The sequence below is a fragment of the Talpa occidentalis genome, unplaced genomic scaffold, assembly GCF_014898055.3.
Source record: "Talpa occidentalis isolate TD23 unplaced genomic scaffold, MPIMG_talOcc4v2.1, whole genome shotgun sequence".
Lineage (NCBI taxonomy): Eukaryota > Metazoa > Chordata > Mammalia > Eulipotyphla > Talpidae > Talpa > Talpa occidentalis.
The window spans coordinates 111,475,646-111,489,824 of record NW_026555331.1 but is presented as its reverse complement, the minus strand read 5'-3'; the positions used below and the strand labels follow the sequence as shown (position 1 = coordinate 111,489,824).

General features: G+C 38.2%; 1 protein-coding gene across 5 annotated transcripts in view; it reads left to right on the top strand.

Annotated features, from left to right (window-relative positions):
- The window catches only part of ELMO1 (engulfment and cell motility 1), a 521,159-nt gene that overhangs the window by 99,747 nt on the left and 407,233 nt on the right, over positions 1-14,179 (top strand). For 3 of the 5 annotated variants that reach the window (XM_054692471.1, XM_037510310.2, XM_054692473.1), the window contains exon 2: positions 4,932-5,081. In XM_054692471.1, coding sequence (XP_054548446.1) covers positions 5,004-5,081 — 78 coding nt within the window. In that variant the 5' untranslated portion in view covers positions 4,932-5,003. Of the gene's footprint in view, positions 1-4,336; positions 4,688-4,931; positions 5,082-14,179 lie in introns of those variants that run through there. The other 2 variants (XM_054692474.1, XM_054692472.1) reach the window with 2 other exon arrangements.

Sequence of the window (14,179 nt, the reverse complement as noted above, 5' to 3'; positions counted from 1 at the left end):
TGATATATTTTATCTCAATATGGTTTACAGGTGTAATGAAAATAGTAGAAATAGTATAAAATGTTTTAAAAACATTGCAAAAAGACCCAGAGCTAAAATCACATAAGAAATTCAGGGGGAGGGCCTCCCCGGTGGCCCAGTGGTTGAGCGCTGGGCTGCCAAGCTGCCCACAGCCTCTGCAGCACCGGTTTGATCCCAGGCAACCTGCAAGGGTCCCACATGGCGCAGACCTCTCCTGCCATGCCTGCTGCTCCCCTCACCAGTGTACTTTGTCAGTCTGCTTGTTCTGCTCCCTGCAGAGAGAGAACCCTCCCTCACTTCTGACTGTACCCAGTGCTTGCATAAATAAATAAATACATCTTTAAAAAAAATTCAGGGGAAAAATTAAATTATCAAGTGTTTGGACTTGATTTGACTCAAATCCCAAGCCCAAGAGCTAATCATACTTCCTGGAAAGCAAGTGGGAATGTAACAGAGTTTTAAAAGTCTTAGGTGAGGTAAGCTTCAAACACAGAGACATGTTGAACTTTAGGCATCGAACAGTATATAGAGATAAACAAACTTCTAAATGGGAACCAAGAGTGATTTCTCTTTGTTTTTCTGGAAAACGTGACCCAAAGTTAAGAAGGAGACACTCAGCAGAATAAGAAAATTTCAACTTGCTCAGATATTTGGGAGTCACATCTAACTGAGATGCTGTCTTTAGAAACTAATTCCCAAGTAGACCCTTTGATTTCATTTAATTCACCTAAATAAGCCATTTAATGAACGTAAGATTACTGAATCTTAGTATTAAAAATGGAGTAAAGTAAATCCAGCAGGCAAGAAGGGAGATTGCAGAAATCTATCCAATCCCCTAGTTGCTTCCAGGGTCTTGATAGTCACCTTAAAAGGCAGATGGTTGGAATGTCTAGCCAGTTTCTGAGACTTCTTTTGTTTCTCCCTTCACTGATTTTTAAATTTTAGTTTGCATAAGAATTACTATATCAGACTGTCTACACAAATTCACATAGCCTGTGTTTACTGGGAAATTTTGGGTACTTACTTGAGTGATTCTGACAACACTGGAATCAGTTTTACTGCAGTAGTTCTAATGAGATGGTGGTGGAGAGGTTGTGTTCAGCAGACTACCTTATGTATGAAATGCCCTGGTGATATAACTGCGAGTGGGATGTGCATCCTGTGTCTAGGTTGATTCAGGTGAATGGGAAGAAGCTGAGAAAGTCAGTGCCCTGAATCCTGTGCTGGGGTAAGGAAAGAACACCAGGAGATTGGATTTCTTGATTGAACATTTAAAGATATATTTCCACTTTGGTTATATATGACCACATGATGGCTTACTTTTCATTATTAATAAATCTGGATCTTGAATTGATGCTAACTCACAATTTAATCAGTGTACTTTGCCCTTCAGATGACCTCTGGCAATATCTGGAGACATTTCTGCAAGATTGAGGGGAAGGTCTTGATGTCTAATGATTAGAGACCAGTGGTGCTGCTGATCCTCCTGTAGTGCACCAGACAGCCCCAGAACAAAGGACAATGGCCCCAAATACTTATGGGCCAAGGGTGAGAAAACCTGAACTAGAAACTTCCTTCCTTAAATTTCAACAGAACAACACTGACTAAAGAGAAGCCATGAGAACTGTCTTCATAGAAATATAAAGTCAAGAGAATAAAATGTGGTACTTCTGAGGATCATGTTGTGGAACAGATTATTCATTCTGCAGTTGTGCACCTGCCTCCACCCAGGGGAGCCTGGCTGCACCCTGTCCATGCTGTTTGAATGTGGTAAAAACTGATGAGGTCTAATTGATCTTAGTTAAATGAAGTCTCGAGGGGAAGCCCCCAGCCTCTTCGCTCTCAATGGCTGCTTTATACACACTCCTATCTTACTCTCCATGGAGCTGCAGGGAGAACCACATATTGTATTCTCACCTGTTCAGCAGGTTTTGTCAGAACAGTCTTTGAGAAAGAAATACCAGTTAAATGGGAGGAAAAGCATGCTTGGCCTTTGATTCCTGGAAGGTTAGGTGAACTCGATATGTGTAACTCTAGACTATTTTGTGTTGAGGTGGGAGGAGGGTGCTGAAAATGCATTTAAATTTTTATTATCAACTCTTTTGGTCACCAAGATGGTGTTTTCTTTGTTTTGAATAGTGTTACTTGATAGTCACATAGTCTGATTTCACTTTAGAGCCTTATTTCTGAAATTCTACTTCACAGTGTATATTTGAATCTGGATCTTGAATTGATGTGGTACTGATAGAATACATTGTCCTTAGGATTCTCAGGTGAATAACAGTGTACAAACTATGAAGAAGGCGGCTCTGGTACCGATTAGTACAGATTGTCTGCTTGTATTTGCACATGAGATTCCATAATTACTTAACAAGTCCTTGCTGTTGAATATTCAGTTTTTTCAAGTTTTAGGAATTATAAACAAAACAGCAATTGGCACTGTCATGACTAAATAAATAATTCATTTCTTGATGCTATTATCCTAAAAAAAAAAGTAAAATTACTCAAAGGGAATACAAAGTTTTTATGGTTCTTGGTACAGTTTGCCAAAAGACCCTTTAGGAAATCATAATCTAAATTTAAAATTTGAATAGCTGTGCATGGACATCAACATCCTTACTTAGAAGTCACAAACTGAGAGATACAGTCAGAATGTCAAGGGGGTTCAAGAATACTTTGAATGGACCTACTAAGTAATGACACAACCTTCTTGGAACTCATTCTCTTATTTCTCTTGGCCTTACTTACTTGGTGTCAACCACTTGGCTATTTCAAGAGCATATGAGGCATAACCCTGCCACCAACATTGTAACTGTTTTCCCCTTGACCTGGGTCATCATTTCTCCAGACATCATCTTAGCTCACCTCTTCACCTCTCAGTGGTCGTTATTCTAGTACTATCTTCTTCAGGGAAGCTTTCCCAGATTTCTTTGCTTCATTTTTCTCCATATGTAATGAAGCATCTAAATTTGCTGCTGTGTCCCCAGCATGGTGAACAGCCTGACACAGAGTAGAAATCAATCATTATTTGTTGAAGGGGTGACTGAACCACTGCTTTGTAGATTAGTTCTTGCTGGAGGAGCACTGATTAGCTACAGAGCAGGCTTCACTCATCACCTTTGGCCAAAGGAAGAGCAGTTTTGTTTGGGTTCATTTCCTTTACTTGTCAGCATTGGTGAAGTTAATTATTTATATAACTACCGGTGTTGAGGCTTCCATTATTAACTTTGTGATCTCTTATCTTCTCAATAATGTCCAACTGCTACTGAGATGTGGGTAGTAACTGACTAAACCTACTCTGCTCTGATAAAGAACCAAATGCACATTTTTGATTAGAATGTTTATATAGAAATCAATTTCTAAAAAAAGACCACAAACCCAATAGAAAAGGGGCAAAAGGGTTCCTGTAGTTCACAGAAAAGTGAACATGGGGCTTGGCCTCTTTTTCAGACTCACTAGCAGTAAGGAAAATACAGATTAAAAGTACATTGAAAAACTTGTTTTCACTTGCCCAGTTTGCAAAATTCAATCTGTTGGTGAGTCTATGGGTAAATAGACAGCCTTATCCTTTGCTGCAGGGAGTGTAGATGGATATAGCACCTACAGAGGGATATTTGGAAATACATATCAAATTTAAAAAGCATATGTTCTTTAACCTAGCAATTTAACGTATGTAAATCATTGTAAGAATGGACTTGTTTTGCAAAATGACTCATGCATAGGGTTATTCATTATAGCTGTCTTTATTGTAGCCAAGGTAAGAAGTGACTCAAAGGCCTATAGCAGGGACTCATCCATCAGCTAGGATACATTCAATAAAAGAACGACTGTGTAGCTGTTATCAGAACTGGACATTCAGTTAGCAATGATTTAGAAAGATTTAGTAGATCTACAAGCAAGCAAACAGGCTACAGAATGCTTCTTTTTATATATTAAAAGGGGGGATTTGTTTTTGTATTTGTCTTATACATGAAGACATTCTGGCAGGATACCAAAAAAAAATATTAACAGTAAAGAGCTGGAGGGATAAAGAATGAAAGTGGCTTTTGGGTGTGTATGTAACTTTGGGAAGAAGGAATTTCCACACAGTGTATCTTCACACAAGCATACATATACACATATGTAAAAGCACACATTCAATTTTTTCAATCATATGGGTGTTTTTAATCATATGTTTTGGCTATTCAAAAAATATTAAGTGAAAGTCACAGTAAAAGAAATGGACTAGTGTGGGAGAGGCAGTCGACAGTAATCTTAACTTCCTCAGTGTAAGCAATGCTTCTCATTCCAGTGAGAATTCAAGGTCAGTTCTGAATGCTGTATGATCCACCTCAGTCAATTTTCTTCCCTCCTGGGAAGGTGCATTGTGTGAACTGTCCTTGGGGAAGGAGCGTGTGTGTGCATGTGTGTGAGCCTTGGGACATTTCTCCTTCCTCTTGATATCCTGGTTGCTATAGCACGGAGCTCTATTTGTGACACACAGAAAGAACACTTTAAAGAAATGCTGCTTCCTGACCATGACTTCCTGGGCAATGTGTCCTTCCGGAGACTGTTAAGCACGAGGGGGTTACGTGCACTTTTGGACAGAGCCCAGCGCATTCAGACCGTGGGCACCTATCGGAGCAGAACCAGGTGGTAAGGGAGCTTGTGCCCACGGAAGAGCAGAGTGAGTAGGTCTGGCAGGGCAGAGTCTCCTGGCCATGGTACTTCTAGGGTGCGAGCACCTTCCTGTTGCTTCTCTTGCCTCTCAGGAGTCTGCTGTGCTGGTGGTGCATTTGGCGCCGGGTGTCTTCTGCGTTCAGCCGTTTATTGTACCTAAACCACCAGTGAAAACAGGAAGTGATGAAGCAAAATTCGTCCTACATCTGCTCTGAGCGACTTTTCTTTCTCTTTTTGTCATTCCTCATTAGGTATAGACACGTGCGGCTGTCTACGCCATAGGCCCCCAGTTCCACTGGCTTTGGAAGCTCTCAAGGTTTACCATGCCGCCCCCCGCGGACATCGTCAAGGTCGCCATAGAATGGCCGGGCGCCTACCCCAAACTCATGGAAATCGATCAGGTTAGCATGCTGGCTGTTGTTTGGGGGTTATTTTCAGTTTCCTTTCTGTTCTGGAATTTTCAGACTTGCGTAACTTTTTTCGCCACTCTTTTCTGTCACTCTTTTGAAAAAAATATCTGTGCAATAATAGTTGCAGTGTAATTTGATTTCTGTACTGCATACAGTGAGGATGGATGAGGTTTTTATACCAGTCCAACATCTACTTAGAGTGTGTCAATACAGGGTTTGTGTCTGTGAGAGAGGCAGTGAGAGAGGCTGGAGGGACAAATGGACTAGGTCCCTGGGCAGTGGGCACAGTGGAGGAGTCCCAGCCCTGCCTTGCAGGGATTCCTGAATAGATGCAGATTATTTTACCATAGGCAACACAAAATTTAATGTTTTGAATCTGTGCTTTTTACAGAAGGAGCCAACCAGTACATTGGTGCTTTGTTATTAGGGATTTATAATGAAGTTAGTGTAGAGGGGCCTAGTCTTGGATTCTGGCCAATTGTAATTTTACTATTAGTGTAAAAAGCACTGTGGCTAGTATGGCATGTAATAGATACTCTATAAATATTTACTGAATAAAAAAATCAAGGACATTTTTAAAGTGGTTTTACCTATAAAGGCATCCTTTAGCTGGTTCTCATTTACTAATTTAAGATTATCCTAAGAAAGTTACTTTTGTCTTTCTAGAGCACGTGATTTAAAGGAACAAAAATATTGAGATCTAATGTACTATGAGGCAAATAATGTAGGATTCTAGATGGCTTTCTATATTTTCAAAATTAGGGTACCATGATAACCCAACATTTTTACTCATGTTCTTGATATTACTTTGTGATTATGATCTGTACTTTTTCTTTCCTAGTCGGATTTTATTATCTCTTTGAAGACCACTGCAAGAGTTAGATGGCTCTGTGTGCATCCAAAAAATCATTAAAATAAATTATAAAAGTCAACTCAGGGTGGGAATTGTATGGGGACTATAACCGAGATGAAAATGCATACATTGTATTTTCAAAAATGAAAACTGATGTAAAAATATATAAAATAAAATAAAGAATTACTTGTTGAGGTTGAGCATGTAAGAGAAATGAAAGAATATAAGAGAAAGAGCAAATTTTTAGAATTATTGTCAAAGAGGTGGCATCATTTTCACTTTAACTGCTCTTTGAGGTAATTTTTGTGACTCTAGAAGCACTTTACACATGTAGAGAAACCTGTCCAGCAGTTTAATATACATTTTATATACATTTGTTTATCCTTTTCATGTCCTGGTTGAGAGAGGATACAAATTGAATTTTACTTGAAAATACACCTGGGGCAATTTGGTGCAGACTAAATGCAGTTAGAATTACATTTGGCAATGACTTGAGACAAAAAGGCTTCGAGGAGATCCCCATGGAAGTCCTGGACTAGTGATGCAGGGTGTCGTGGATCAGGCCCCTTCTGTCCCATCACTTGCCTTCTCTGTTTGTGGGGTAGAGGACCATTGCTTCGATAGCACCTCATTAGAAATGCAGAATCTAGATGCCACCTCATATCACCAGACTCAGAATCTGCATTTGAGGAGGATTTCCAGGGGACCCAGGTGCATATTTAAATCTGAAAAAAGGACTGAACCTAGTTCCTTAGTGCTCAAGGTCTCATGAAAACCATCTAGGACTCTTATTCCCATAATGTTCTCAGTGGTTCCATACCAATAGATTCTAAGTCAGCAGTTCAGGTAAGCTATTTCCTTCTTATTCTGCCATGGCAGCTCCTAGGGGATTGTGGCATCGGTGTCCTTCTGTTTCTGCTTTCAGGATGACCATTCCTGTATGTGAGTCTTAATGACTTTTAAAAAATATTTTTTTTGAGAGGAGGAGTATTTTAGATTTATAGAAAAATTGCAGATGTTGTAGAGTTATATACCCTTCACTTGGGTTCAATTAATATTAACTATCTTAAAATAACTAATTTGCTAAATCTCAGAAATTAAAGTGGTGCATTGCTGTTGATTAAACTATAAAATTCACTTGGATTGCATCAGTTTTTCCACCAATGTCTGTTTTTTTTTTTTAATTTTGTTCCTGGATCCAATCCAGGAACATCAACCACATTATGATATAGTTGTCATGCTTCTTCGGTCTCCACCAGTGTGACAGATTCCTAGTCTTCCTAGCTTTTTATGGCCAAATAGTTTTGAAGAGTAACATTATTTTGATACAGTTTCAAACACAGAGACTTTAGAGAAACAGCAAGAATTGTACAAAGAACTCTTGTCTACCTTTTATCTAGATTCACTAATTATTTTGCTTCATTTGCTTTTTTTCCCCTAGATTCTCTTCTCTCATATAGCTTTGTATCTTTCTCTATCTAGGTCTATCTTCTCTGTCTGTCTGTCTGTCTGTCATTCCTTTTTCTGAACCTTTTGAGGGAAGGAACCATCATTCCCCATTTTCCTCAATACTCTGTATTTATTAAGAAAAAAATCATTTTGTTATATGACCACGGTTTTATAAAAACCAGGAAAATGAATATTCAACACTAACATCGAATTCCAAGTCTAAAGTACATATTCAAATTTTATGTTATTCCAATAATAACTTTATAGGTATACTTTATAAGAATACTTTATAGATGGTTTCCCTATAGTGGTATCCCTCCAGAATCACGTGTTATCTTTATTGTCTAATCTCCCTAGTTTGCATTGATTGGAAATAGTTTCCTAGTCTTTCTTTATCGTTTCTGACCTTGACAGCTATTTTATGGAATATCCTTCAGTTTGGATTTCTCTAATGTTTCCTCCCAATTAGATTCAGGTTTTGTATTTTTGGCAGAAATACCAGAGAGGTGATGTTGTTTGGGCATCATGTCATGAGGCACATGATGCTGCCTTGTTGCAGTTTTGGTGATGATTCTGGTTTTACAAATAAAATATGGAGGTTTGGAGAAGCTAGGTGATTTGTTGGTGACAGATCAAAACACAATGTCATTTCTACCTTACCCTTAAGGTTAAATACTTAAACAGTTGTCTGAATTTTAGGCCTCCTGGTAATGTCATATGGAGTAACTGCACAGTGAGTTAGCAATAGAAACTCAGCTCTTTATGCCCATTGGCTGCTGACATTGGAGTGAGAATCATGGCAGTGTTGTTTCAGGTTTTGTGTTGAATGAGCAAGGAGTTGGCAGGAAAACTGGAAATGCATTTGCACATGCAGTGAAATTTTGAGCAATGATTATTACTTGGGTTTTCTCCTAATCTTCTACCTTGTTCAGTAAGTCACATAATCTGTTGTTCTATTGCATGTTACTTCTGTTTAGAAAATTCTTTACTCTTTTGTGACCTGAGTAGATATTGTTTTACTAATGTTATTTCTGAAAGTTGGCTTAAGCTTTGCTGCTCTTTGTCTTCCCAAAACCTCATATCAAATTGTATTGCCATTGTCTATCACCTTAAACCCTTGGTCCTCAACCTTGAGTGTGTCTAAGAATCATCCAAGGGGCTTGTAAAAAATTCACATTCCCAGCCCAGCAGCAGAGATTTGATTCTGCAGGAGTGGAGTGCTTAATCAGTTTTTTGATAGGTACATGTGACTCTCCTACAGGGACTCCTGCGATTTCAAAAACAGTCATGAGCCTGTGAGTTGCTTTGTCTTTGAATATTGTTTCTCTGATGCTTACTAAATAGTCCTTCTTGAATAAATTGATATTTAATTAATGGATAAGCAGGAGAGGGAGTTTCCTGAGGGAGCATCAGTTCAACTCAGCCATGCTCTGAACAGTGTCCATTGTATTAAAGGGTCTATCTGAATGGAGAGGACTGGTTTACCTCCTTTCTAAGTTTTGAGGAAACAATTCCATGTTTCTACTCAGCAGGGAAAACCCCTAAAAGGTTTTACAAATGGAGTTTGCTGTATCATTTGAAGCTCTTGAAAGAATCCTCAGCTAACTTGTTCAGGGCTTCTGTGATGACCTTCACTGTTTGTTGTTGAGTTTCAACCTCGGAAGCTGCTTGAGGCTGTGGGTGGTTGTCTGACTACATGGAGGCTAAAGTGCTCCCATTTGCGTTTCTTGTTAACTTACTATTTACTAAACAGTGTATTTCTCAGTCCAGTGCATAGTATTCTGGCCACTTGACAAGAGGTGTCTGCTGAGCAGCTATGCAGCCTAACACATGCAAAACAGGCTCCAGGAACAATGTCTGAAAAGAAGTAATACATTGCCTGCCTCAGAGTAACACTTCCATAAAGAAGTACAGTTCAAGTTCTCAGTAGATTAGATTTCTTTTTTTTTTTTTTTTTTTTTAAAGATTTCTTTATACAAGAACTGGGGTATAGGCCAGATGTGCGGGAGGGTCAGAGAATTCACCAGAGACAGAGCGGGGAATAGAACAGGCAGACTGATGAAATACACTGCTGAGGGGAGCAGTGGGTGAGACAGGAAAGGCTTTCTGCGCCATGTGAGTTTCTGCCCCACCAGCCGGAATCAAACCCACACTGCAGAGGCTGTGGACAGTTTCACAGTGCAGCGTTCAACGGCCTGCACCATCAGGGAGGCCCCTAGATTAGATTCCTTTTTTACCCACCCTTCCATCATAAATATTTTCTTCCTTTCTTTCTCCTTTTGTTTTCTGACTAAATATATATATATATATATATATATATATATATATATATAATTTATTTTTTTTTCATCTCATGGCCACTCACCAACTTCTGGGCAGCAGCTCCTCTGTTCATTGCAAGTGCTTTTCCAACCCAGTTTCTTTTGCCCCTGTTCTGACTCCATTCACCTTTCTTTACAAAGTATACGCTGATACCAGAATGCTACCACTCCTCAATTTGTAACTTAGACATCTCTGCTTATGTATTTGCATGCCTGCTCAGACCACTTGATGCCTTTGTTTCCTGCCATCCTGTCCTTTTCCACTGCCAGCAGAAGAAGGAATAGGTGGTCCCACTATCTTCGTAGGGCATTCAGCCTGTACCAGTCCCATTCTTTTGTTCCACTGGTGTTTGAATCCGTCCTTTCCAGCTTAGCTGAGGATTTGTCCTATTAGTGTAATCCTAATTTGTTATTTTCTCCCCTGCCATTAATATTAAACTCTTCTATTCCTATCTTAGAAAATCCCCCTCTTGATCTAGAACTCTCCTGATAATGTGTAAGTTGTTTTCTGTCTTTCTGTTCCAAGCTCATTTAAATGTTGGTAAATGTCACTTGTGTTGCTTTAGTGTCTACTTAATCTTAGATGAATGGTAATTTTCTTCTCTTTAGAGCTGCTCTCTTCAATGGCACAATGACTTCTGGTTTGCCAAATCAAGTAGACTTTACTCTGCCTTGGTTGGCCTCACTGGCCCTCTTGGTTATAATTGGCATAGCTCCTCATTCATATCGTCTTAAAACTCCTCCATCCTTTCATTAAACTTTAGTGCTAAGATTCTCGTTCTTTTATTAATCTCTGTGTGTTTCATTCAAGATTGCTCGCTTTTTTCCCTTTCTAAATGTCTTGTAACCTCAGTGGTTAGTTCTTTGGCCAGTAAGTTCTCTATTGACTCTCTCAGATTCCATATTTTCTCCTGTTTTTAAGTAAAACTTCTATTTAAACAACACTAGCTACCACCAGCCTGTTAACTAACTGACTACTAGTACATTTCTCTGTTTGATGGATATTCTGTTCCCCTATAAAAACCATCAGTTGCCTGTGGAAAATGAACAAGTAGATGGTGAGGCTGTCCAGGTGGGATCTGGAAGAAGAGAAGGTCAGATGGGGCTCAGATAGATGTTACCAACTCTTAGAAATTATTTCATGTAGAAGAGGAATATTAGATGTGTTCTTATGGCCTCAAAAGTACAAACTTCTTGGGCCTGTTCGCTGGGTTGCGAAGCTGCCCGCCCTCAAAGGAGGGTCCCACATGGCGTGCAGACCTCTCTGCCGCCCGCTGCTCCCTCAGCAGTGTACTTCAGTAATTCTCTCAGTGCTTCTGACTGTACCAGTGCATCTACATGCACTAAAAAAAAAAAAAAAGTACAAACTTCTTCCTCTCCATACTAGGGCACATATCTACTCAAGAGCAGCTAGCACAGGCCATCTCTGCGGGCCAGGACTCTTGCTTCTATGTGTGCCTCCAAAAAACATGTGGGTAGACAGTTTTGCAGCAGGTTTGCACCCAGAAATGGTGATGGGAAGAGATGCATGGTTTTCAACCTTAGAGCTTTCTCAAATGATTGAGGGTAGAGGGATATTTGCAATGGGATATTGACTCATTTTCAATTTTGGATGTTTTGGGAAAGATTTTGTTTGTAAGTCACAATTACAAAAATTAAAGTCATGGACAACTCTTGAGCTTTCTAGTGATCCTAAGAGTTGAGTTAGATTCCTTAGCTTGGCTTCTCTCATAATTTCCTTGTGTGTTAGCCCAGGTTCACTGTATCTACAGGTACTCTGCAATTCTCAAGTACTCTCTTGTTTGCTTGAAACTGTCCCTTAGGAATGCCCCTGCACATTTACACTTTGTTTTTAGTCTCTTGCAGAAAGAATCTTGCAATACTTTCTAAAAGTAAGACTGCTAGAATTCCTCCTCCCTTCTCTCCAGCTTGTCTCTCCTCTCTAAATCCTGGCTTTGCTAATAAGCACTGCAGAGTCTCCTTTGTACTTAGACTTTTTTGATCATGTTACAGTGGAGTCTTTCTCATATTTCTAATTTATTCTAACATATTCTATGCCTTCGATTTGCAGTTAATACAATACATACATCGTGTGATTTATTTTTCAACTGAAGTAGAATTATTATTAGCTTCTGGTGGTCAGCCTGTGTTTTACAGACATTTGTATACTGTGACCCATCACATTGATCTCTATTTCTGCATGTTTGCTTTATGTTTCAATTATAAACAGTGATGATAAGAATTAAACCGGTATTCTTCATTCTTTAGACAATTTCCCCCCCTCTGTATATGGTTGGGGATTTTATTTTCCTGAAGGAAACATAGATACATGTGTTTTAAAGCATGTACAAAGTGATTGCCTGCAGTTTTTCCTCTACTAACTGTTCCTGTAGCATATTTAAGATATAATTTAATATGTATCAGTTTGATTTACCTAAAGCTTTTTAGAGCTTTTTAATTGCATAAAGAACATTTACTTTTTTGTGCTTAAATGTCACTCTGTAAATAATAATAATAATAATAATAATAATATAATAATAATAATAATAATGGTAGTAGTAGTAGTAGTAGCAATAGTGCATGCCATCTAATCAACACACATCAAGGGCTAGGCAGTATAATTGTGGCTTGCACAGAGTATTATATCCAATTGCTATTGCCCTGCAAGGCAGGCTTTAGCTCATAATTTCTATAGTTCATAATTGCTTGGTTATTTATTAATTTGTCCAAGAATCTACAGCTAAGAAGGTATTGATTTGAATCCAGGTTTGTGTGATACTAAAACCCAGAGTTTCTAATGTCATAAATCTCATCAATAGTTCTGGGTTTTGTTTTATTTTATTTTTTGTAATTTTATTTCAGCTTTCTTAAGATATAATTTACATACAAAAATATAAGATATTTAAAGTTATGTCATTGTGATTTGATACACAAATACATGTGAAAGGATTCTCCTCCACCATCTAGTTTATTTAACACATCTGTCAACTTACAGTGAGATAATTACTAGGATTGTGCTTAGTAGTGGAATCATTAGGAACCAATTATGATTTTCTTCATTGTGACACATAAAACAGAACATGCTTCATGTGTTTTAGGCAAAATTGGAATAAATAATATAAGCTTTCCCTTAAGTGTACTATAGGTACATCTTTAGCCTGAAAACCTGTAATTCTCAAGACAATTACGTATGATGGGTGAACTAAAATAAAATGACAGTTAAGCTCATAATCAAGAAATTTGAATTCAGAACTTTAAAATTACACAGAAAACACAACAGTACGAATGTAACAATATTAATATACTTAATACCACTCACTTGTTGTTCATTTAAAATGGTTAATATTGTAAATTTTATCACAATACAAAAATTAAAAATAAAAGATTCTGTATTCTGTAGAATACATAAAAGGAGACTGAATAATTGAAAAGTGAGGCTCCAACCTTGTATTGCAGAAGTGAAAATTCATGTAATTTTCTTGGACTGTTATTTTCTCAATGGTTGTGTTACATCATATTTCCCAACCATGGCCCTATTGACATTTTGGATGGGAAAATGCTTGGTTATGAGGACTTTCTTGTGTATTGTTTGATTTTAGTAATATTTTGACCTTTACTCACTAGATGCCAGTAGCATTTCCTATCTCAAGTGCGGCAACCAAAATGTCCTCAGACATTTTCAGACTGTCCCTGGGCAATTTGTATTCTCTGTTGAGCATATACTAAGTCAATGACTCTCAAGCATGATTCTGCATCAGAATCACTTATGATGCACATAAAGAGAGGAGTATATTTTGGTGCAATTAAAGGTTAGGGATTCCCATTTTTTTTTAATTAAATTATTTTTACTGAGGTAACATTATTTTACAACACTGTATATGTTTTATGGCTATAGGTTTACACTCTTTTAAATGTATGTTAGTTATCATACCACACCCACCACCAAAGAACCAATAATCTTCCACCACAGTTCACTGGGCCTCCATCCCTTTTGTTCCCCACCCCCGACTCTGCTGTTTTTATCAAGCTCCCTGGGGATGCTGATTCTCTTGGACCCAGATTTGGTAATCACAGTTGTGGGTCTCTCTAAATTTATCACTTTGTCTGCTAGTGATACCTCTGTTTCCCACATTAAGAGTCATCAACTCCTTTGAAGACCATGTCTTCATCCATAAAATGATCCTAATAGTTCTTCCTAATAATATTACCTTCAAGAGCTTTTTTGTTCCACATAAGAAAGGTGTGATAAAATTTGTGTGATGGCACACAATTGCTTTTTGTACCATCATAATGAGGTAAAATGATAATAGCACAGTGATAGTCATCCCTCATCTAATTTTTGCAACTAAGGGATTTGGTATTTCTTAAACTTTACAGAGTGACATATAAGCTATTTCTTAAACTTCCTTTAAAGTTATGGCCACTTCCCTTTCTGCTTTTAGTTTTTTTTTTTTCTTTTTGTGGTA